This window comes from Schistocerca gregaria, chromosome 3 (genome assembly GCF_023897955.1).
Source record: "Schistocerca gregaria isolate iqSchGreg1 chromosome 3, iqSchGreg1.2, whole genome shotgun sequence".
NCBI classification, from domain to species: domain Eukaryota; kingdom Metazoa; phylum Arthropoda; class Insecta; order Orthoptera; family Acrididae; genus Schistocerca; species Schistocerca gregaria.
In genome coordinates this window covers 726,104,744-726,129,337 of record NC_064922.1, presented here as the reverse complement: position 1 = coordinate 726,129,337, position 24,594 = coordinate 726,104,744, and the positions used below count along the sequence as shown (strand labels likewise).

Genomic DNA, 24,594 nt, shown 5'->3' with positions numbered 1-24,594 from the left:
CTAACTGATCCCTATTTCACTGCTCCAGTGGCGAATAGCACCTAGGAAGAGTAAATGTGGGGGTAAGCCTCTGTTGTGAATGTAAAACGAGGAAATTATAATGCGCCATGTACTTTACTGTGATTAGCAGGGTAATCATGAAGCTGAATAACGTTGCCTGTTCAATTCACTAAAGCCAGGGAGATTCGATTTTAACGATCCACCGACGACGACGAGAGGATTACGGACTGAGTGCAAGCTTAGTTTGGAGTGGAAACTTAGCCGCGTCTTTTACAAGTACAGGCGCCTTTATTTGCTGAAGCGACGAAGGGAATCCAAAGAAAACATGAATCTCGATGTCAGATTAGAGTTTTGATCCCTGATCTACCCGTAGACTCGACGAGATAGGTCACATTGGAATACGCAAGCTTATACGTTTTGGTTACTGGACGAGAACCTTGAACGGATGACAGATGATTTCTTACACATGTGTGATGTGGGATGATCACCCGACTAGGCAGAACAGTGAACAATATGACATATACCTAGCCGAGCTCTTTAGTATCCACACAAACACTCAAAGGGCACAGCAATTTTACTTATTGTGCTTTGGTTCGATAGCAAGCGCATCTTTAACGTTAGTCTATCAATATGAGACGCTCACAGTCAATCGTTTTGATTTATGGATGAGAGTCGATAAGTAAAGTTTCACGATAGCTGCAATGGAGCAGTAACTGACACGTAAAGTGAGAATAATTTTAATTTTAATTGAAACTGGAAAATTTGACGGTAGAAATGGAAAGTAATGAACAACATGAAAGATGTGGTTGTGAAACGAGATCTTTTCAGAACTACCTCAGTGACTGAGAATGAGTAAAATAATGAGGATTACCAGTGGATCATAATTAGGAGGAAACAGTAACATATCATTTATGTCTAAACTAAAACCCTTGAGTTTGATATTATGCATTTAAATAAAAGCGAAATATTGACTTTATTACCTACTTCATCTTTCCTGAATAGCAGAACACTAACGATTCTCAAGTAGTCGACAATCTGACTTAAAATGATCCAACAGCATTCAGATCGAAAAAGGAATATGGTATGTCTATTTGGTAAAAGATAACTTTAACTTTATAAAGTTTACTTGTCTTTGATTTCTACGCATCCAATAAATACTTTAATAAATAATTGCCAACAGAATTAATTTGCGACATGTAATATCTTTGCAAAATATGATAGAGGAGACAAGAGTGGAGGAGACGTGGACGGTGATAGAAAACGCTTACAAGAAGGGAGACTATCTTGAATATACCGTCCAACAGTCACAGGAGGGCGTTCCCGTCGACAAGCATTTCCACAAAGCAGACGGCGTTATGAAAAGAAGAAAAGGAAATTATGATGTAACGTAATAAGGGAACAACAGTTCCCTCCATCAGCAATCTTCCCTTTGACTGTCACAGTTTTTGCCTTTTGTTGTAAACGTAAACTTATTTTTACCCATTAACTTCGGAACTTTGTAAGCTAGCTGCTGCTGACTATTTTGCTACGCTTGTATTTTAAATTCAAACAAATGGTTATGAAATGTATTCTTAAACTGTGAATGCGGCTCTGCACAGCCTTATACGATTTACTAGCAGGATACGAAAATTTGTGCCAAGCCCGGACTCGAACTCGTATTTTCTGCTTTGCGCGAGAGGTCTCCTTAACCGCTTTGACTGTCAGTGCACGACTCACAGTCAGACCCAAAATTCCACATGTCCTGGTGTCTATCTCTCATAGTGTTTGCATATAAGTCATATGACTCCCGCACAAGGAGAGACATTGTTTTTGCTCGTAAGACTGCCTTGCTTTTCCGTGAGACACAGCAGGGCAGTGCTCTGTATTTTGCAGCGTCTGTATAGTTCGGTGCGAAGGCATATTGCATCGAACTTCACGGACAATGTAAAATACAGACACTATTCTACTGTGTGTCAAACAAATGACTTGCTGAAACATGTATCTAGAATAACTTTACTGCACACACTTGAACTCAGCATTATCTGAATACGCTTACCTAATTCTTTGAAAAGAAATAGCTTTCATCCGTATTTACCTACAGAATTATGCAGTGAAACTGAAAATCTTTCTTGCCGGACCTATGAACATGTACAACGGATAGTCTATGTTCTGCAGCTTTGCATGGCCGATATTTGTGTCTTTGATAATTTACTCACTATGAGCAGCCCCTGATGATGTCTCCAGCGTTGGAAAATGGAACATTAGGCACAGAAATTTACCTTCGATCCGGGAACAACGCCTGTAAAAGAAAGATCTTCCCGAGTCTATGCTGTGCGTTTTCTTAGGTTACTCGCTGCAAGGACACACATTCGTGCACCCGTGTCTGTAATGTACACAGCTCGGTCTTTTACAATAGGAGTAACACGTGAAACCGAGCTAATAGAATTCCAGTACCTTAATAAGCCCAAAATGTGGCTTCAATTTAGGTTGATAATTAACGCAAATACTGGAAATGATTAGGGAAGATACTGGATCCGTGAAACGTGTAGCAGTCTGAACGCAGCGCCATGTACTTTCTATAAAGCTGCTTACGACAGGACTATAGTGATAGTTAATTCGTATCCGAACAATTGGCATTAACTCACTCATCAAATATGGGGTAGACTTAAGGCCTTTTCAAACATTTCAAGAATATGGAAGACTGACGTTACCAATCGTACAGCTGACAACATGGGCCAACTGACGTGGCGATAACCTGCTCTCTCCATCCCACGTTGTGCAGACAATTGTCCAACTACAAGAAGAACTCTACCTGTGTTTCAGTCAGCAGAAGTTGTCATCGTATACCCAGACCACAAGACACTCGGATTTTTTATTTTTTTATAAAGTTATGGTACGTAAACTTCACCGCTAACATATAATTCTACCAGAACAGTTTGATCCAGTCCTCAAAAATTATAGACAAAAGCAACTTTCAAGTTTGCCGAGCGTATTTAATATGCAAGGTAGATTTTTCTTGACGTGCGATGTGGCTGTGCGGTAGAACAATCCCAGGGTACGTAGGGTATTTAGTTTCGATTCCCGGCTAATGCAGGTTTTACAAGCAGTTCTTTTAAGTTTAAAGTAAATAAAAATGGAAATAATCAGTAGCGCTCGCGATTGATAGTTGCTGTTTCGAGTCTGGTTTCGATCATTACCTTTTCAGTTTTTTCCCATTCATATCGAGTACCTACCTGTTTTAAATAAAAATTCATCTTACACATGCTAATTAATACATTCCTAATTGCTAACTTATGAAAAATATCTTATTCCTAATTACGTGTCGCCCTAAAGAAATACAGTTTTCATTTCAAATATTAATTCTTTATTACTCATTTTTCATAAATGGTTGTTTACATTGTAAAAAAGTAGCATTACAAATTAAATTCTTTTCCATCCAGATGTATTTAAGCTTCATGGGAATGTTCATGGGACATGTACCTTTGTTTACAATTTTGTAGGATCTGAGGATCGAACTGATAGCACACACATGATAAGCGACCTTTCTACCAGTCACACGATCTGTCGCGAAAAATTGATCTTGCTTTAACGTACTACAGACGGTCGGACAACTTCAAAGTCGGTTTCCTAGAGAATTTTTGAGAGCCGCATCGAACTATTTTCGGGGATGAATATTTTATAAACATAAGAAAATACAAGAATCCGATTGCCATGTCGTCCCCTTGTCAGCACCAAATACTTCTCTGCTTCATGTGTATCGATATTGTCAGGACGTCTTTGCTTTTACGAATATTTCCCCTTCTGAATACTTCCCCTTTTTAAGTGCTTTATCTGAAAACTACCTTGAGCAGTTAAACAGAGAACCGACTCGTGGCGATAACATATTAGACCTTCTGGTGACAAACAGGCCCGAACTATTTGAATCAGTTAATGCAGAACAGGGAATCAGCGATCATAAAGCAGTTACTGCATCGATGATTTCAGCCGTTAACAGAAATATTAAAAAAGGTAGGAACATTTTTCTTCTTAGCAAAAGTGACAAAAAGCAGATTACAGAGTACCTGACGGCTCAACACAAAAGTTTTGTCTCAAGTACAGATAGTGTTGAGGATCAGTGGACAAAGTTCAAAACCATCGTACAATATGCGTTAGATGAGTATGTGCCAAGCAAGATCGTAAGAGATGGGAAAGACCCACCGTGGTACAACAACCGAGTTAGAAAACTGCTGCGGAAGCAAAGGGAACTTCACAGCAAACATAAACATAGCCAAAGCCTTGCAGAAAAAACAAAAATTACGCGAAGCGAAATGTAGTGTGAGGAGGGCTATGCGAGAGGCTTTCAATGAATTCGAAAGTAAAGTTCTATGTACTGACTTGGCAGAAAATCCTAAGAAATTTTGGTCCTATGTCAAAGCGGTAGGTGGATCAAAACAAAATGTCCAGACACTCTGTGACCAAAATGGTACTGAAACAGAGAATGACAGACTAAAGGCCGAAATACTAAATGTCTTCTTCCAAAGCTGTTTCACAGAGGAAGACTGCACTGAGCTTCCTTCTCTAGATTGTCGCACAGTTGACAAAATGGTAGATATCGAAATAGATGACAGAGGGATAGAGAAACAATTAAAATCGCTCAAAAGAGGAAAGGCCACTGGTCCTGATGGGATACCAGTTCGATTTTACACAGAGTACGCGAAGGAACTTGCCCCCCTTCTTGCAGCGGTGTACCGTAGGTCTCTAGAAGAGCGAAACGTTCCAAAGGATTGGAAAAGGGCACAGGTCATCCCCGTTTTCAAGAAGGGACGTCGAACAGATGTGCAGAACTATAGACCTATACCTCTAACGTCGATCAGTTGTAGAATTTTGGAACACGTATTATGTTCGAGTATAATGTCTTTTCTGGAGACTAGAAATCTACTCTGTAGAAATTAGAATGGGTTTCGAAAAAGACGGTCGTGTGAAACCCAGCTCGCGCTATTCGTTCACGAGACTCAGAGGGCCTTAGACATGGGTTCACAGGTAGATGCCGTGTTTCTTGACTTCCGCAAGGCGTTTGACACAGTTCCCCACAGTCGTTTAATGAACAAAGTAAGAGCATACGGACTATCAGATCAATTGTGTGATTGGATTGAGGAGTTCCTAGATAACAGAACGCAGCATGTCATTCTCATTGGAGAGAAGTCTTCCGAAGTAAGAGTGATTTCAGGTGTGCCGCAGGGGAGTGTCATAGGACCGTTACTATTCACAATATACATAAATGACCTGGTGGATGACATCGGAAGTTCACTGAGGCTTTTTGCAGATGATGCTGTGGTGTATCGAGAGGTTGCAACGATGGAAAATTGTACTGAAATGCAGGAGGATCTGCAGCGAATTGACGCATGGTGCACGGAATGGCAATTGATTCTCAATGTAGACAAGTGTAATGTGATGCGATCACATAGAAAGATAGGTCCCTTATCATTTAGCTACAAAATAGCAGGTCAGCAACTGGAAGAAGTTAATTCCATAAATTATCTGGGAGTACGCATTAGGAGTGATTTAAAATGGAATGATCATATAAAGTTGATCGTCGGTAAAGCAGATGCCAGACTGAGATTCATTGGAAGAATCCTAAGGAAATGCAATCCGACAACAAAGGAAGTAGGTTACAGTACGCTTGTTCGCCCACTGCTTGAATACTGCTCAGCAGTGTGGGATCCGCACCAGATATGGTTGATAGAAGAGATAGAGAAGATCCAACGGAGAGCAGCGCGCTTCGTTACAGGATCATTTAGTAATCGCGAAAGCGTTACGGAGATGATAGATAAAGTCCAGTGGAAGACTCTGCAGGAGAGACGCTCAGTAGCTCGGTACGGGCTTTTGTTAAAGTTTCGAGAACATACCTTCACCGAAGAGTCAAGCAGTATATTGCTCCCTCCTACGTATATCTCGCGAAGAGACCATGAGGATAAAATCAGAGAGATTAGAGCCCACACAGAAGCATACCGACAATCCTTCTTTCCACGTATAATACGAGACTGGAATAGAAAGGAGAATCGATAGAGGTACTCAGGGTACCCTCCGCCACACACCGTTAGGTGGCTTGCGGAGTATGGATGTAGATGTAGATGTAGAAGGTTGACGTGGTACAAGTAACGCGATTAGAGAGTAATAAGAGTTTATTACACTGTACGTCACCGGCTCAACCTTCTTTCAACGTATGTAGAGTGTTGTTGGCAATGGAATTTAATTTGGAGTTACTTTCCGTTGTGTCAGTTGGGACACGCAACGACTTCGTCAGTACATTCAACAATCAGATTTCCGTCCTCTCAAACTATTGTTCAATTATTTACATCTTTTTATAGATACTAGATGACTCGCAGCATGTCAGTAACAGCTACTACAGTAAATTAAAATAACATAGAGTATAATAAACATAAAAAATAATATACAGGTATGAACATATGGTGAAAATACAAGCGTTAACAAAACATGGTTCTGCTTATTATAAGATTTGCATGAACATTTGGTATTTCATGCACAGGGAGATCTGTTCCTGATCATGTGCTTCCTAGTAACACAATCACCATTTATGAAATTTATTGAAAACTGGCTAGGTGTATTGACACGCAGCTGTAAAAGTAGAATGCATCTAAAGATATTATGGTGCGACAGAGGTAGCAGTGAACTGTTGTTGCGACAGGAAGTCGACCACTCCTCACCTTCATCCACCAAAATTCTTTGTTTTAAACCTATAATTAGTGACCTTGTCAGCACAAATTTCCGGTTGCGTTTTAGAGATTGCAAATAAATAATTATTAATCAAATGTGACCTACTATCTCTTGATATAATAATAGTGGACAGATTACCACACACAAACCTAGGAACGTGATACAGTCTTTCAGTTTCGTCAAAACCACACGAAAATTAATGGCAGTGTTAGCCATCCCGAATGCGAATTGTTCACAACAATCACCTGCAGTTTATAGAATCCTTCAAATAAATTCGTAAATACTTCCGTGTAGTTCCCTCCAGGAGGAGGAGGAGCTGGGCAACACGTTACGTCAGGAAATTCGAGAAATTAGAGCCAATACAGAGGCTTACCGACAATCATTCCTCCCACGCACTATTCGCGAGTGGAACAGGTTTGGAGGGATCAGATAGTGGTGCCGAAAGTACCCTCTTCCACACACCACTAGGTGGCTTGCGGAGTATGATATAGATGTAGATTTGCGAATGGAATAATAAGGGAACTGACAAGTAGTGGTGCATAATACCCTCCGCCAAATACCATACGGTGGGTTGCAGAGTACATCTGTAGATTCAGAATAGAAACAAAAGTAATGGGTTGGACTAGCAACCAACTGAAAGAGTATACACCGCCTTTGACTCACAAGCATTTAATAATTTATTGTCATTTCATCTACAAATGTAATAGGGAATGAAATACACGCTGCTGGCACGCAGACACTGGCGCTATGTGAAGCTGTACTGCAGTTAACGAGAATAGTATCAGGTTCTGCAAATATTGGCGGCATATCGATTTCAGATGTTAAAGACTTCCGTTGCACATTGTGGCGGCAACAGGGTTTTAGAGTCCCGTATGGAATGTGCAGCTGCACATATTTTTCATAATTATTAACTCCAATGGTCTCGTACCGGAACAGAAGATTGATATTGAAGTTTAAAAGTGGCGGTAACTGAACCAAATGAAAGTAAAGAATTCTTATAATTGCACAGCTTCTGAAAAGAACTTCACATTCTTGAAATATCGCGGGTTATTATTCCCATTAGTTGAACTGTCAGATGAAACATATCGAAGGCATTCCATTTACACACATTTCGTTGAAAAAGACGCAGATTGAAAGGAAGTCTCCTCTAAGTGTTAGTAATGCAAGTTTTGATATAAAAATCTGAAATAATTGTTTCCATTTATGTTTACCAGAGAAATTGATAATCCACTCCAAACCGCAGACTCTGCTCTAATGATGTACCTACAATATTCGGAGATATGGAGAATACTTACAATAATTTATTTACTAATCTTTTATCGAAGAAGGATGGTTTCTGAAACAGCTGCAGGAAACGCAATAGATGTGCAATTTATTTTTCCTACTTCCATATCTCCACCTTGATTAAGTAGCTGTGCGTTACTGAAATTACAGATTACTTCTCGAGTAACGATAGAATAAAAAGCTGAATTCGTTCGTGATTGTTACGTAAATAATTTATAACTCTTGAATGAAAGTGTCCCAGATCCAGAGGGTGCTCCCCAGTGCAGCCATTATTATTGCCTCCTCCCGCTCTTTTTACGTATGGCGCTCGGGAAAAATGATACATTAAACGCCTCCGTGCGAGCTGTAGTTAATCTGATCATGTCTTGTCGACTTCTACGATAGCGACACATAGGGGTTGTATCATATTACTAAATTCCACACTTTGCTGGTTCTCGGAATTTTGTATGTTATGTTTCACGGGATTCTTTTGCCTTCGACAGGCCTCTGCTAGCTCACTTTCTTTCTCACCATTTCAAAGACGCTCTCCCTAAGGTCAATCAAATCTGCAACTATACGTGCTGCCCTTCTTCATATGCGTTTAATATCCCCTGTTAGTCCTATCTGACAGGCATCACACACACTTCAGCAATATTCTAGTTGTATGAGAAACTTCTAAACATTCTACTTGCATTTGATATGTAAAATCGTGACTGAAGCGTGCGATCATGTTGACACTAGATGGGAGTATGGGAATACCTACTATGGACGCTATGATCGTAGTAAAATAGCCACAGGTATTTTTGTAACCTCTATTTTTAATGACGCGTTTCGAAAATGCATCATCAGATTCACTTATGGGAACAGACAGCATACAATGTACTGAGTCAACTTCACTGTTCCTTCAGAATACGATACTTGAACTGAGTCTCTGCCAGGTACTTAATTGTGAAATGCAGCGTAATCATGTAAATATAGAAGTAGATTCCTTAGAACAACTATCTAGTCTATCAGTTAAATTCAGAAACTAAAACTACACATTTTTAATTGCCATGCACCGTGAAATGACGACAAGAAGAACATTCTGTAAAGAAAAAAATTTTTTTGGATCATTCAGAAACCGAAAAACCGAAAATGAACACCCTATTGCTATTGGGTTACTTCTGTAGTCAAAAAGCAGAGAAAAGAAACTTAGGAATAGGTCATTACCCAGCCCACGAAAGAACCGATAGAAATAGTATGCAACTGGTGAGTCTGTAAGAAAGCTTTTACCTGAAAATAATTTCGAGCTACTTCAGGGAGCTCCCAAGAAAATCCAGGATATGAAATATCTCTAAACTATTGCAAACAGATCGTGTAGTTGTTTCTAAAAAAAGTACTAAGGAATAGCTTATATGAATATGAAAGTAATAAGAAACGGTGGAGTCATTCTGGTCAATACTCGTCCAAAATTTAGGTTAAATTTCAATCTGATAAATTACAAAGAAGGTCGTAAAAACTAATAAAGTAATTCAGACGTACTAGCGTATAATAAAAGAATCAATTCGATAATGTCAAGAAGAAATTAAAGTAACAAAACATTGATTATTTAGATGAATTCTTATCTCAATAATTAGATAAGTGAATTAATAATTCTGTACAGAAAATGTCTGAGTCAGTCAAAAATTAAAATAAAATATAATGGAATCAAATATGTGAAGGAGGTAATGGAAAGGATGTAAAAAGTGGATATGCACAAGGAAAATTGAACACTACGATGAATTCAAACAGCAAAGGAAATAGCTATAATTAGAAGCGCTAAATGAGATTTTGCAAAGAGCAAAGTAGCAGAAATTGAGCAAAACTTCTCAGAATGTGATATCTATAATTTTTATTAGCCATTTAAAGTCAGACTGAAACAACACCAAATCCCAAGCATCTGTTTCATAAATAAAAATGGCAAACTCTGCATAAGCAACAGTGAAAATTTCGAAATATTGCAAAAAAATTTTGATCAGCTTCTTAAGTGTCCAGAACTAATCCAAAAACTGTTATTCTTAAACACCCAATAACATCTAGAACATATTAAAAAACTAGAAACCTGCCTCGATTGCAGGTTTATTTTTTTAATGTATTGACCAAGATTGCTGACGCGCTGCGATGTTAAAGGTTCTTAAACATCTATAACAAGATTTTGCCTCCGACTGTCAAAGAAGTTGGAGAAGTAATTAAATCCTGTATTCTAGTATTCTAGTGAAACATTAAATCTAGTAGAACTTCTGAAATGGTTGATACCAAAACTAAAAGTAAGGTAAAATTGATCTTTGAAGAATTCTGGAAAACATAAAAAGATCCTAGGACAGTGGAAGGTAGCCTTGATATATCTTCCACATAAGGAAGGCAATAAGACGTTAACAACTGCAAAGATACTTTTTTGCTGCCATTTGCATATAAATTATTTTCCAAGATTCTAGTCAACAGAACAAGACTAACACTGGACAGTCGTTCAGGTGTATATCAAAGTGGTTATAGTGTGGACAGATCATGTTCTGAACAAATATTTAACCTGAAGTCAGTCTATCGGCACCAATGACTGAATGCAAAAGAAATTGTAGTAATGTTTATTCATTCCATAAAAACTGTCATTCTGGTAACAGAGAAGTTATACATAAATAACCTAAGAATTGAACGAAAAGTCTAAATTAATAAATCTAATTAGTCAATCAATAAAAGATACCGAATCTAAAGTGGGATTTATGCAAGAAATATCCTGGCCCTTTTAAATAAACACACTTATAGAGAAGATGATGGCCTGTCCTAATTATTTTTAACAATATTTTAGAAAAACAATAATATTTAACTGAAAAACTAAATGAATGTATTTCACAAAAAAAGGTTTGGTTGAGGAAATAAAAATTTTGGAATAAACTTCGTCTTATTCATAGATAACCTAGCTGTACGTTTCTGAAAATGTAAAATCTGGTATAATAGCAATTAAAATTTTGGAAGAAATAGGTAGTAGGACTACCTTAACAATTTCTGTAGAAAAATTCTTTAACAAACATAAAAGTGCGTGGAAATTTCTGAAAATATATGTTGGCCAACTAAAGAAAGTTAAAAAATTTAAATATCTGTGGGAGATAATCCAAGATGATCGTCTTCAAAACGCTGTTATTGGAGAAAGGACACATAAAATGAGAAAGGCATATGATATAACTAAATATTTATATAATAAAACGTACCTGTCTAAAAATACAATAGTCATTATGATACAGTAGTGAACCAGGATGGCTATACTCAAGCGGTTTATGAGGAAAATATTAAGCCAGCTAAACACTATGGAAGATTGAAAATTACTTGGTAACGATGAAATTTATCAGAACACAGAAAAATCTAAAAAATAATGCGATAAATAAGGAATGGTAATTTTTGGACATTTATGTACTATGGCACGCTGCAAATTAACGAAAAAGACCTTTGAGGAATAAAAAGTCAGCAACAAGCTGGATCCACTGAGTGAAAAATGATTTAGAGAAAAGTTACATAAAAGCTGAAGAAACAATTGACAGGGAAGTGTTCAGGGAAAAAGTACTAAATGAGAAAGGAATGCAAGGTAGGCGAGTGACGAAAAACTGGACTGAAGTGACCAGGAGACAGAAAAAGGATAGTGAACAGATGGAAGAGCACTGTGAGGAAAGAAAAATAAAACAAGTAACAAGAAACTGTCATGTGGTCCTTAGTTTGTCAAACCAGAAAGAAAAATAACAATGATAAACATATATATATATATATATATATATATATATATATATATATATATATATATATATGTCATTTACGAAATGTCAGTCTTGCTTGCTATGTATTAAGCAATTTTATCTCATATATAAAACTCGACTGTTCTACATCATAACTGCCTTCCACTCGACTCCAACGACTTACTGCCTACAGGAAAACGCACATTTCCTTAAATAAAAAAAAAAGCTCATTGCCAATTCCACAACATGCAACAACTGCCTATCACGTTACGAAAGAACTTGGCAGCGGTAGATATGGTGCACTTAATGTGAACTGTTAATGATGGTGCGATTTGGCATTTTTGACATAACAATTCACTGACAGAGATGAAAAGTTCGATAATTATCTTACACCCGGTGAAGTTTGAACGCTGAACATTTAATTTGTAGTTTGACACCTGCTCAGTCGGCCACCGAGCCACAAAACTCTTCCGTAAGTTAACCAAAAAAATAATATGAACTAATGTAAGAGACGTTTTACTTTTAAAGCAGTAGCACCCAGTAGTACATCTTCTTGCTGGCGGGCCAAACTTCGCTAATGCCAAGCATCCGTGCATAATGCGCTCTCTTTCGTTTGCCGACAGGTACCTCCGCAACGTAAGCGTCGAAGGTGAACAGGGCAAGCCCAACATTGAATTCACGCCGGAGGGCGTTCTAAAGGCGGCCGAGCTGAAGATCATGAATCTGCGGCCCGGAGTCAGCAAGCAGCTCGTCTGGGAAGAGGTGAGCGCCAGCTTTTTTCTTTTTTTTTAAAAAAAAAAAAGAACCAACTGATTTTATAAATTTATATATTCTATATACTTCCGCATGTAATCGTGTCTTACTTTTTACAATTACTATTGGGATCGGAACTGTTATGTACCTTTCACAAATGCTCGTTAAATATGCAGAAGATACTCATACCAGTTTTATACTTTCGGGAGTATGTTTGAGGCTCTGTAATCATCGCTGTTGTTTCATGGAGTCGCCGTTCATCCAAAGTTGTTGGAAGGGAAAGGACATGTATGGAATCTTTCACAGACCAACCAAAACAGCCCCTGAGACAAGGCCGACTTTGGAGCCCTGTGGTAAATTGCGAGATCCGTGCGTCCCTTACCGCCAGTCCACCCACAAGATAACTCATTGTTAAGAAGTCTTAAATTCAGCAGTCAATGCGACGGTGCGGCCTCTGAAGAAAAATGAAATATTCAGCATGTTCCTGCATTAGTGGAAAAAGCCAAATGTCCATTGCTTTCAGGTACGTGAATCCTGCAACTGGGCGAGCGACCTAGCTTCAAAATGAGACCACTAGCGTCAACCACATGAATTTACAACTTGCAGCAAAGTGAACCTTTAGTCTCTACGCTTAATTTAGGTTCATCCCGTGTTTTCCCTCAATTCACGTAAATAATTAATCCTCTGAATTTTGATGAATCATTTTTAACACTGTATTGTGAGCATCAATGCAAAGAAGTATCCAAAACATAAGAACGAGAATGGAAGCAGAAAAAATTAGCAATCAGCTGCTACGCTTCCCTCACTAACAATAAATCTGTTATTCTGCGTAGGGGAGAAGTACATGCTACTCGAAAAAACTGATCTTGCGCAACTAGGACTCGCGCGCTAAGGGCTCCGTACAAACTGAGTTAAGTATACAGGCAGTTCATCCAGTCCGTGAATCGAGTATCTCGACGATTTATGCTTGTTATGAGCATTGACACTGGCAAATTATCGGTCCCAGCGATTCCAAGATTTTAGAGAATGTTTTAGTACAATAATATAAACTGGCATAAAATCATGCAAGAAGCAGGCGACCATTATAGTAATAATCAGCAGTTCTCCATTCAGGCTGACTGGCTGGCAGTGGTAAAGGCGAAACATAAGGCAAGGAATGACTTCATAACTCACACGAGGCATTGCAGAATTTATCCGTTATCAGATATCCAGGAACGTTTACTGCACCTAGATTAGCCTGTGAATGTTTGTTTCACATACACCTTGATATGCCATATCTACGTGCAGTAATCGCTCCTGGTTAGCTGATATTGAATAAATTCCGAAACGCGTCAAATGAGAAATAAAGCCATTCCTTTTCTGAAGTTTGACTTTTACCATTGCGACCCAGTCGGCCGGAATGGATAACTACTGACTGTTTCAGTTTCAAGTTTGATGTCGAAGAACAAGTGATAAAATAAATATCTTTTTTTTCGTGTGATATAATCCAAATTGACAATTTTCTCATTCTTCCTTTATTTCTGTGAAACCTTACTTCTTGCGAAATTTCATGGCCCTAGTTCGACGGAAAGTACCCTATAGGTTTTGATGAGTGAGTTCATGAGTATCAAAATATGATCTACTGGCTTAAAAGCTGACATTTAGGCACCATACACATCGGTATGTGACATAAATTTCATCTAGTTACGCGTAGCTGTTCCTGAGAAGAATGGTTTCTAAAGTCGAACAGACAGACAGACAAAATGTTCGAATGTGTGTGAATTCCTAAGGGACCAAACTGCTGTAGCCATCGGTCCCTAGACTTACACATTACTTAAACTAACGTAAACTAACTTATGCAAAGAACAACAAACAGACTCATGCCCGAGCGAGGAATCGAACCTCCCGCGGGGAGAGCCACGCAGTCTGTGACATGGGGCCTCAAACCGCGCGGCCACTCAGTGTGGCACAGACAGACAGACATCCAGACGGACAACAACGTGATACTATAAGGGTTCCATTTTTACCACCGAGGAACGGAACCGAAATAGAGAGATTCAGAAGAGCCGCACGACTCAGTCTCGTTTTGTTTTCCATTTTCACTGTATGATGGTTCCTTAAGTAGTCGAACATAAAAATTAATTTCTGAGAGCGTACGTTTGGAGCACAGCGTATCATGGCAATCAATTATGGATAGGAGGGAAAACCGGAAAAGAATAGGATCGAAGCGTTTGAGTTGTGGTGCTGTGGGATGTTGCAAATAATATGGACTGATACTTACGGAATGAAGAGGTTCTCCACAGAACTTGTTTCACTCTTTCGGTTGTTTCTAACACAGTTAATTCCATCAAATAAGACTTTCATAAAGTGTGTCATGGTTCGTATAATCAAGTGCTTTGGACAGATTAGGATAAATATAACCGATAATTTTTTCGCTTTATGATATTTCGTGAGTAAATGTACACTCCTGGAAATTGAAAAAAGAACACATTGACACCGGTGTGTCAGACCCACCATACTTGCTCCGGACACTGCGAGAGGGCTGTACAAGCAATGATCACACGCACGGCACAGCGGACACACTAGGAACCGCGCTGTTGGCCGTCGAATGGCGCTAGCTGCCCAGCATTTGTGCACCGCCGCCGTCAAGTGTCAGCCAGTTTGCCGTGGCATACGGAGCTCCATCGCAGTCTTCAACACTGGTAGCATGCCGCGACAGCATGGACGTGAACCGTATGTGCAGTTGACGGACTTTCAGCGAGGGCGTATAGTGGGCATGCGGGAGGCCGGGTGGACGTACCGCCGAATTGCTCGACACGTGGGGCGTGAGATCTCCACAGTACATCGATGTTGTCGCCAGTGGTCGGCGGAAGGTGCACGTGTCCGTCGACCTGGGACCGGACCGCAGCGACGCACGGATGCACGCCAAGACCGTAGGATCCTACGCAGTGCCGTAGGGGACCGCACCTCCACTTCCCAGCAAATTAGGGACACTGTTGCTCCTGGGGTATCGGCGAGGACCATTCGCAACCGTCTCCATGAAGCTGGGCTACGGTCCCGCACACCGTTAGGCCGTCTTCCGCTCACGACCCAACATCGTGCAGCCCGCCTCCAGTGGTGTCGCGACAGGCGTGAATGGAGGGACGAATGGAGACGTGTCGTCTTCAGCGATGAGAGTCGCTTCTGCCTTGGTGCCAATGATGATCGTATGCGTGTTTGGCGCCGTGCAGGTGAGCGCCACAATCAGGACTGCATACGACCGAGGCACACAGGGCCAACACCTGGCATCATGGTGTGGGGAGCGATCTCCTACACTGGCCGTACACCTCTGGTGATCGTCGAGGGGACACTGAATAGTGCACGGTACATCCAAACCGTCAGCGAACCCATCGTTCTACCATTCCTAGACCGGCAAGGGAACTTGCTCTTCCAACAGGACAATGCACGTCCGCATGTATCCCGTGCCACCCAACGTGCTCTAGAAGGTGTAAGTCAACTACCCTGGCCAGCAAGATCTCCGGATCTGTCCCCCATTGAGCATGTTTGGGACTGGATGAAGCGTCGTCTCACGCGGTCTGCACGTCCAGCACGAACGCTGGTCCAACTGAGGCGCCAGGTGGAAATGGCAAGGTAAGCCGTTCCACAGGACTACATCCAGCATCTCTACGATCGTCTCCATGGGAGAATAGCAGCCTGCATTGCTGCGAAAGGTGGAGATACACTGTACTAGTGCCGACATTGTGCATGCTCTGTTGCCTGTGTCTATGTGCCTGTGGTTCTGTCAGTGTGATCATGTGATGTATCTGACCCCAGGAATGTGTCAATAAAGTTTCCGCTTCCTGGGATAATGAATTCACGGTGTTCTTATTTCAATTTCCAGGAGTGTACGTTTCCTTTTCTCCCTTTTCCTACTACCGAATTCCAGTGACCTATGACTATTAAATTTTCATCACCCTTCACTATCTGAATAATTTCTTTTATTTGATCATACATTTCTTCAATTTCTTCGTCATCTGCAGAGCTAGTTGCCATATAAACTTGTACTACTGTAGTAGGTGTGGGCTTCGTATCTATCTTGGCCACAATAACGCGTTCACTATGCTGTTTGTAGTAGCTTACCCGCATTCCTAGTTTCCTATTCATTATTAAACGTACTCCTGCATTACCCCATCGTAATTAGCAAGTACGCATATTGAATGACACAAAAAAGTGTCGGTGTCGAAACTTTTCAAAATACGTTATCTCGCAAATGGCTCGCGCTACACTCCTGCATCTGGCACTCTAATTTACCCTACTTTTAGTCTACAATTATTATTACAACCTATTGATTGGATAACAATATGAGCTCCTGACGAACATTCAGTAGGAGTAGGGTTCAGATGCACATATTGCCATTAAAAATTAATATTTTCTGAAGACTTTTTCTAAATCGCTTCGGATTAATGGTGTGGTGGTTCAGTTGAGAATATAACAACCACACTTTTGTCTCTAATGACCTCCTCGTCGAAAAGCGTTAAACGTTCTTTCCTTCTTTCGTTCCAAGCGGTGCAGTCTTTATAGAAACGAGCTTAGTCGCTAATTTCCAACTGCCACTCTTAAAAAGTTCAGCAAATGCAAAGTACATGCTAAAATTCTGCAATGAATTTGTTAGCCTTTCTGCAATTGAACTGAAGAACTCCCAAGGGCCCTATTCCATTGAAGCACACAGAGTGTGGAGCGGACCTCACTTCCGGACACGTGAAGTATGCATGAGACCGCGAACCCGGCGTGTACAACTAGCGGACCAACCACATGACTATGTTATGACTTTCTCTGGGGTCAGCAGGCGGAGCGCGTGTGAGAAACACATCGGAACATTGCAGCAACGGACTGCTCCTACATTCGGGACATGCGCCACTTACTAGGTGTATATGGTTTTGTTGTTGTTCAGCAAGCAGTTCTTTTTTTTCTAACTTCACTTATGTCCTCTTTTCTTCGTTTGTCATGGATAATTTTGCTTCCGAGATAACAGAATTCTTTAACTTCGTCAACTTCATGATTAGCAATTTGAATGTTAAGTTTCCCAATATTCTCATTTCTGTTACATCTCCTTACCTTGTCCTTCCCTGGTTTACTCCCCGTCCACATACTGTACTCACTAGACTGTTCATTCCATCCAACAGATCCGGTAACTCACCTTCACATTCACTGAGGATAACAATCTCGTCAGCGAATCTTATCGTTCATATCTTTCATCTTCAACTGTAATGTCGCTTTTGGGCCTCCTTTTTATTTCAGTCATTGCTTCTTGGCTTTAGAGGCTGAACAGTAGGGGGCGAAAGACTGTGTCCCTCCCTTACAACCTTTTCAAGGCGAGCACTTGCTTCTTGGTGTTCCTCTTCACTGGTCCCTCTTGGTTCTTGTACATAATGTATTCAGCCTGCATTTCCCTATAGCTTACTCCTATTTTATTCAGAATTGCTAAGTTCTTGCACCATTTTACACTGTCGAACACTTTTTGTAGGTCGATGAATGCTACGATCGTGACTTGATTTTCCTTCAACCTTGCTCCCACTATGAACCGCAACGCGAGAACTGCCTCTCTGGTGCCTTTACCTTTCCTGAAGCCAAACTGATCGTCGTCTAAATGAATATTACTTAGCTGTAAACTGGAAAATATGAATATCTACTAATATGTAGAAAACCGGAATTAAAGTATCAGTATAGAAAATGGCATGATGCCTCAAGCTATTTTAATGCCGTAAGCTACAATTGCACATATTGCCGATAAATCTCCAGCGGCAATTATGCGTCAACTGAAATCGTATAGGTGGATTTGAACGTCGTCATACAGGCTATCAGGAGAGAACGATAGGTTCTCAATAACTGCATATCATTAATTTTAGGAATGAATTGAGCCACTGGCAAAGTACTACAACGTATCATTCCTGCACCGCGCATAGGCACCTACTCTTGTCCATTGTGGGTGACACAGTTGGTTTGCAGCGTCTGGGGAGTTTTACAACCTGGGGATCATGGGGTAGTAATCCTTGTAACTGAGTTGTGGCTCAGGCCTGCTATGTAGCTACACGTAACGACTAGTGACTTCTCCTTAACGGCACGTCTTTGCCTTGAAAACAGGAAGCAGAACGTCGCAGGGAAGTGCTATTCTCCTGAAACTGATTTTCTCGTTAGTGGAATACTGAAACAATTTCCTGGAGCTGCTTAGTGCTCGCGAAATAGAAGATTCGGCCAACAGTCGTCGCGCAGGCTGGAGGCGAATCTTAGCCGCGTTGGTCGGTGATTGGTGATAGATAAAATTGTTCTCCTACTTTCTTTTTTTTCTTGTTCTTCTTCTTCTTCTTCTTCTTCTTCTTTCAAAAAGCTATGTCTTGTATTTTCAGCAACAGTTTGCTCTCTTCAGTTGCTCTCTTCATCTCCACGCATGGAGAACATCCCCCCTCAATGATCATATTTGTTAATTTGTGTATTCTCGGTCGTCCTCTCGTTTTCTTCACCCCTATTTTCCTATTGAAAAAGTTTTAGGCATCCAACGTCTTCTGCTTTCAGTTGGTCTATAAATAATGGTATTCGTTTCCTCTGTCCTATTTCCTGTAGAAGCACCTCATTCGTTTTTCTGTGAGTGCAGCTATTTCTTGTGATTCTCCTCAAGAGATGAGCTTTCCCTTCGTTCGTCTACTGGAGACTCAATTGAAGAACGAAGGGATCGCGTTGTTGAAGTCAGAAGTCTACGGGTGCCGGCCCCTATTACGACTGCAGCTGAGGCCAGATTCCTCTTGTACGTTAGTCAAGGTGTCTGGAGATGGCGTAGTTAAACACCAAAACTGGTCTCATAAATAAATTAGTTTCAAAATATGATGATGTTGCGAGGTGCCAGGGTGGAGAAGAGTTTGTATCCCTTTAATTCAGACGAATATTGCATGAGAACGAAACATGCACTCGAACCCCTCCTTATCTACCAGCTAATTAATTATGCGCCCAACGGTAACGGAAGGAAATGATGGTGGACCCTGCTAGTTGGTAAAATGAGGAGCACACACTCACAATAATTTAATAAAAATCGCAATCTACTCAAAAAAAAGAGAACTTTATCATAATAAATAACAGGAAATGGGATTCTGCCTATATCTGCGAAATGATATGCCGATTAAGTATTACAATGAGATTTATTATATATCATAACATAAATGCACTTGATTGTCGACACGCACTGTGGATTAAAGGATAGGGAATACTGAAATATTATGAGAATAAGGGTTGGCTCGAGAACAAGGGGCTCCTATTCTCTGTGATGCAATAGATTGACGATAATGACTGGAGGTCCTAATGAATCGAATATTAATCTCCCGACTATATAGCAGTATCGCAGTTAGTAGTGAGAGATCAAATGAGATCACATGGAGAAACAAGCAAGGTGGACTTGTAGCAAAGCAAACGTGCGTGCTGCTGAGGGATTCAGTATAAAGTTGATAAGGTCCTACAATGCAGGAGCCGCAAAATACTGTACCAGTACTGACATCTCCAGCACGTCGTCGGTAGGCAGCGTCCTGATGATGTAGGCGCCGACTTATGCCGTGCAGCAACTCTGTGTCAACTCCTGTCCATGAAGGCTGTCCGAGAATTCTAAGTTCTTCTGAAAACGAACGGCCAAGTCGCAAGACCGTCCGACTCTGAGGTAGATCAGATCCCGAATCCCCTGCCCGCGCAACGCAGGAGCGAAGCCAACATTGCTCTACTCCCTACTCTCCTCGAAAACTGCGAATCAACATTCAGTTAAGATTCCAAAATTCCCCCACGGTGTCACACATCATTCGCTCCAATAGCGACCGTTCCCTCCAACTTCGAGCAGGGCCATTATGACGTCAACTAGCCTTACTTTAAATTGACCAATCATGCCTCTGCTATTCAGCTGAGGACACTGAAATTGCCGTTTGACCGCCTACGAAAACAACCTGCCTAGACCACCGACCATCCGGCGCCAGACAGTCGCCCCCAGCAGGGCACAGTGCACAAGTATTCTCAGAATCAAGAGGACATTGCAGTCAGTCGGTGCCAGGAATCTTCGTTCCGGACGCGCCGGAACGGTAAACACATAAACTGCAACGACACTCAGACGTCTCACAGGTCGTTTCTCCCTGCATACAATAGGCGAAACTCGACCGACGTCTGTCGTTCCGCCAGGCGCTTAAGCCTATTGTACGAACCCCTCAGAATTCAGGGAAGTGCAGCCCCCAACCGGAAACGCAACGTGCCGCGTCCTCCTATGCTCGCCTCGCAGAGTCCACCCAGGGAACTAACCCAACATGTTTAAGAATGAAGTGAACTTTTTTTTTTTGAGCTCTCAGACAAATACTCTCATTGGTATAACCTTATTCAGTCCGTTACTACCGTGCAACGACAAAGAACATTAATAAAATTGATGAAAATGAGAGGTGACGTGCGAAATAGGGCATGGAACCTCTCAATGTTCTTAGTTTTACAAGTAAACTGAACAGCCGAAGTCGTCCAAACATCTTGTACAGTGATGGACTTGAAGAGACTCCATAGGAAGCTGGTTACCAATCTTTTCTTAGTGTAGCCGGCCGGAGTGGCCATGCGGTTCTAGGCGCTACAGTCTGGAACCGCGCTGCTGCTACGGTCGCAGGTTCGAATCCTGCCTCGGGCATGGATGTGTGTTATGTCCTTAGGTTAGTTAGGTTTAATTAGTTCTAAGTTCTAGGCGACTGATGACCTCAGAAGTTAAGTCGCATAGTGTTCAGAGCCATTTCCTTTTCTTAGTGTGAAAACTGATGTACTTGATCAACAGAAATTTCTTCTTATTTTTGAAGCGCTCTTGCCTAATGCATTCTTCTCTTGATTTCCTTCAGACTTCTATTGTTTTCGTCCACAATGCTAACGAAACTGTGAAAATCCGTTACTTCTTGCCTGTTCTTCTGTCAGTCTTACCTCCACTCCTTTCTTGTCTGTATGTAAGATTTTTACTTCTGTGTATTTATTTTTTAGTTTTAATTTTGTTGTCTCTTGATCTAAGACTTAAAGCACTTTATTTCTTCTGTGAGTCTGCCCCGTCATCAGTGATTGCAGTCGCTTTTTCTCCACTGTTGTGACTGCCTGCTCAATGACATACAAAATAAGTAATGTGACACAGAGAACCCCTGTCTCAGTCCCCGTCTGATTTTTGTTTCTTTCTTGCTGTCATTAATATCCAGTTCAGTATTTCGACTTTTATATGTAATCAGAACTACTCGCCTGTAATTCCAGTGAAGACGCACTTTGAGAAGGTCTTTTAAACAACAATACTTTAAGTAATCAGAGCATTTGAAATACCATTCCAGGTCAATAAATGCTGTATATTTTTCCCTGTTTACTTCTAACCTCTTTTCCAAAATCTGACGTACTGTCAATATTGCTTCTCTCGATCTTTTCCCTGAACTGACCTCAAACTGAACGTTGGCTAGATCCCCATTTGTTTTACTTTTAATCCTCTCTTTAACTGCTGATGCGTCAAGCTGAAAAGAATTACCAGTGGCGTTGCTGTGGGAAACGTGAAATTCTGATCAGTCACTTATGAATTTCTAGTCGAGTGTTGCGTTTTAATATATCATAACTTATTGGTCCGAAGAGATTTCGCACGAAACAGTAGAGCTAGCCCAAAGTGGTATTGTATAAAAGAGAGGCACTTGGTGAGCTCAAATGGATCCTAATGAAGCAAATATGTATCTGTGGAAACTTCGAGAGTGATATCTTTGTGTGCCTTTTGACTTATTGGCTTTTAACTATTTCCGTGTTTTGCTTTGGAAGACACTATGACGGGGTTACTGCACGTGCGCTTGTTTGTGTGTGTGTGTGGGGGGGGGGGGGGGGGGGAGATTACGGGCGCGCAACGAGAGGGCTATCAGCGCCCTTATAATTATTAAAAGAAACGAATATGAATGAAGTGGTGGGAAACGTCATAAGGGAGTAAAACCACAAAAGTACTCACTCGAACAGTTCCAGCCTCAGACGTATTAACAAACACAGCTGCTCTATGTTACACCCCGTACAACAACGAAAAAAGGGTGAAGGTGCTGCACCTAGCATTTAACTCTAGTAAGACAACAGGTGAGCTAAAATAACGGCACAGGGAAATGTGAGTGGCTGACTACTTAAGCGAAAAAAGGTTGGGTGAGCCAGTCACCCAGGCAGTGCAGTAAGAACATTCCCCTATCATTTTAGGGAACAGGTTGGACTTATCACAAAACCTTAGAACTCTCACCACGTTGGTCTGAACGTCAGAATAGTGGGCAGATCAGACGGACAATCTGCCGCTGCCCTCAAGCATTGAAAGTAAAATGCAGTCATTAGACTGATACTGACATGGCACACAGTGATTTGCACGCCAGAAGTACCACACATCATAGGGTCCTCCCGCCGGAGCAAAAAACCGTGCGTCATGCGGCTGTGTCCTACGCGTGTCCTAGGCGAATAAGGAGGAGCTCATCGCGCCTGTTTGTCTGGAAGGAGCTACACCACGGCCCCAGCGCTACCGTTACTATACGAAGCTTATTGTCCGCCACTCCCAGCCACTATCCCTCCCATCGACGCATGACTCTGCAGCTCAACAACGGGGCGATAGCATCCGGACGCAGTGGCACACCGAACTAACTGAAGATCTCGACATGCCTCCTTGGTTGCTACATCCTCCCTTTCGGTCCCTGCAATACCCAAGTGCCCTGGTACGCAGCGGAAAGAAGCCACCTTTCCCAGCTTTCGTTGCCGGCCAATAACCTGGATTACTGCTGGGTACAAGGGTTCTAGAGAGTAAAGGGCACTCAGGGAATCGGAATACACAAGGAATTTAGCACCCGTAACACATCACTTCTGCTCCGGTGCCCGCAAGATCACCTATAATTCCGCGTCGAATACAACAAACTCGTGAGGCAATCGTAGATTGAGGACACGATCAGGGAAAACAACAGAGCAATCGACGGAGACCCCCTGTTTAGACTCCGAGAATACAGCTAGAGTTGTATTTCTCAGTCAAAATTTCATAACATAACATATTAAAAACAAACATAATCTGCTACGAGGCAGCTGGAATAGCTCTAAAACTGCTAGCGGTACACGTCTTGCAGGTCATTGATAGGAACCGTCTACATCTACATGGATACTCTACAAATCACACTTATGTGCCTGGCAGAGGGTTCATCCCACCACCTTCACAATAGCTCTCAATTACTCCAATCTCGAATAGCACGCAGAAAAAACGAACACCTATATCTTTCGCTGTGAGCTCTGTTTTCCCTTATTTTATTCTGATGATCGTTTCTCCCTATATAGATTGCATTCTGAAGAGACAATGGGTGACTGAAATTTCGTGAGAACATCCTGCCGCAACGAACGCCTTTGTCTTAATTATGTGCGCCCCACATCCTTTACCCTGGAACTTGTATCATGTCAATGACACTCTGTCCCCTATTTCACGATAATACTAATTTTTCATTGTATTCTGTCAATGCTATCTCGTAAGGATCCCACACCGCGCAGCAATACTCTAAAAGACGACGGACAAACTTATTGTAGGCAGTCTCTTTACTAGTTCTACTACATTTTCTAAGTGCCCTGCCAATAAAAAGCAGTCCTTGGTTTGCCATCCTCACAACATTTTCTATGTGTTCTTTCCAATTGAAGTTGTTCGTAACTGTAATTCCTGGGTATCTGGTTGAATTTACGGCCTCTACATTTGACTGATTTTTCGTGAAACCGAAGTTCAACGGATTCTTAATATCACTCATGTGAGTGACCTCACAATTTTCGTTATTTAAGCTCAATTGCCAATCAGATATCTTTTCTAAATCGTTTTTCAATTATTTTTATATTTTGATCGCCTGATGTCTTTATTACACGATAAACGAAAGTATCATCTGCGAACAACCTAAGACTGCTGCTCAGATTGTCTCCTAAACCGTTTAAATATATAAGGAACAGCAGAGGACATACAGCACTATCTTGGGGAACGCCAGAAATTACTTCTCTTTTATACGACGACTTTCCGTCAGTTATTACGAGCTGTGAAATCTCTGGCAGAAAATCATGAATCCAGTAACATAACTAACACGATATTCCGTAAGTACACAATTTCCTTTGGCTGCAAATGCGCGAAGTCCACTGCGTTGCTCACAGCCATCTG

At 41.2% G+C, this 24,594-nt stretch overlaps 1 protein-coding gene across 1 annotated transcript in view; it reads left to right on the top strand.

The window, feature by feature from the left end:
* LOC126355582 (glutamate receptor ionotropic, NMDA 2B) overlaps nt 1-24,594 on the top strand; it is a 1,429,141-nt gene that overhangs the window by 737,984 nt on the left and 666,563 nt on the right. The window contains exon 6 of the mRNA XM_050005946.1: nt 12,317-12,455. Coding sequence (XP_049861903.1) covers nt 12,317-12,455 — 139 coding nt within the window. The remainder of the gene's footprint in view (nt 1-12,316; nt 12,456-24,594) is intronic.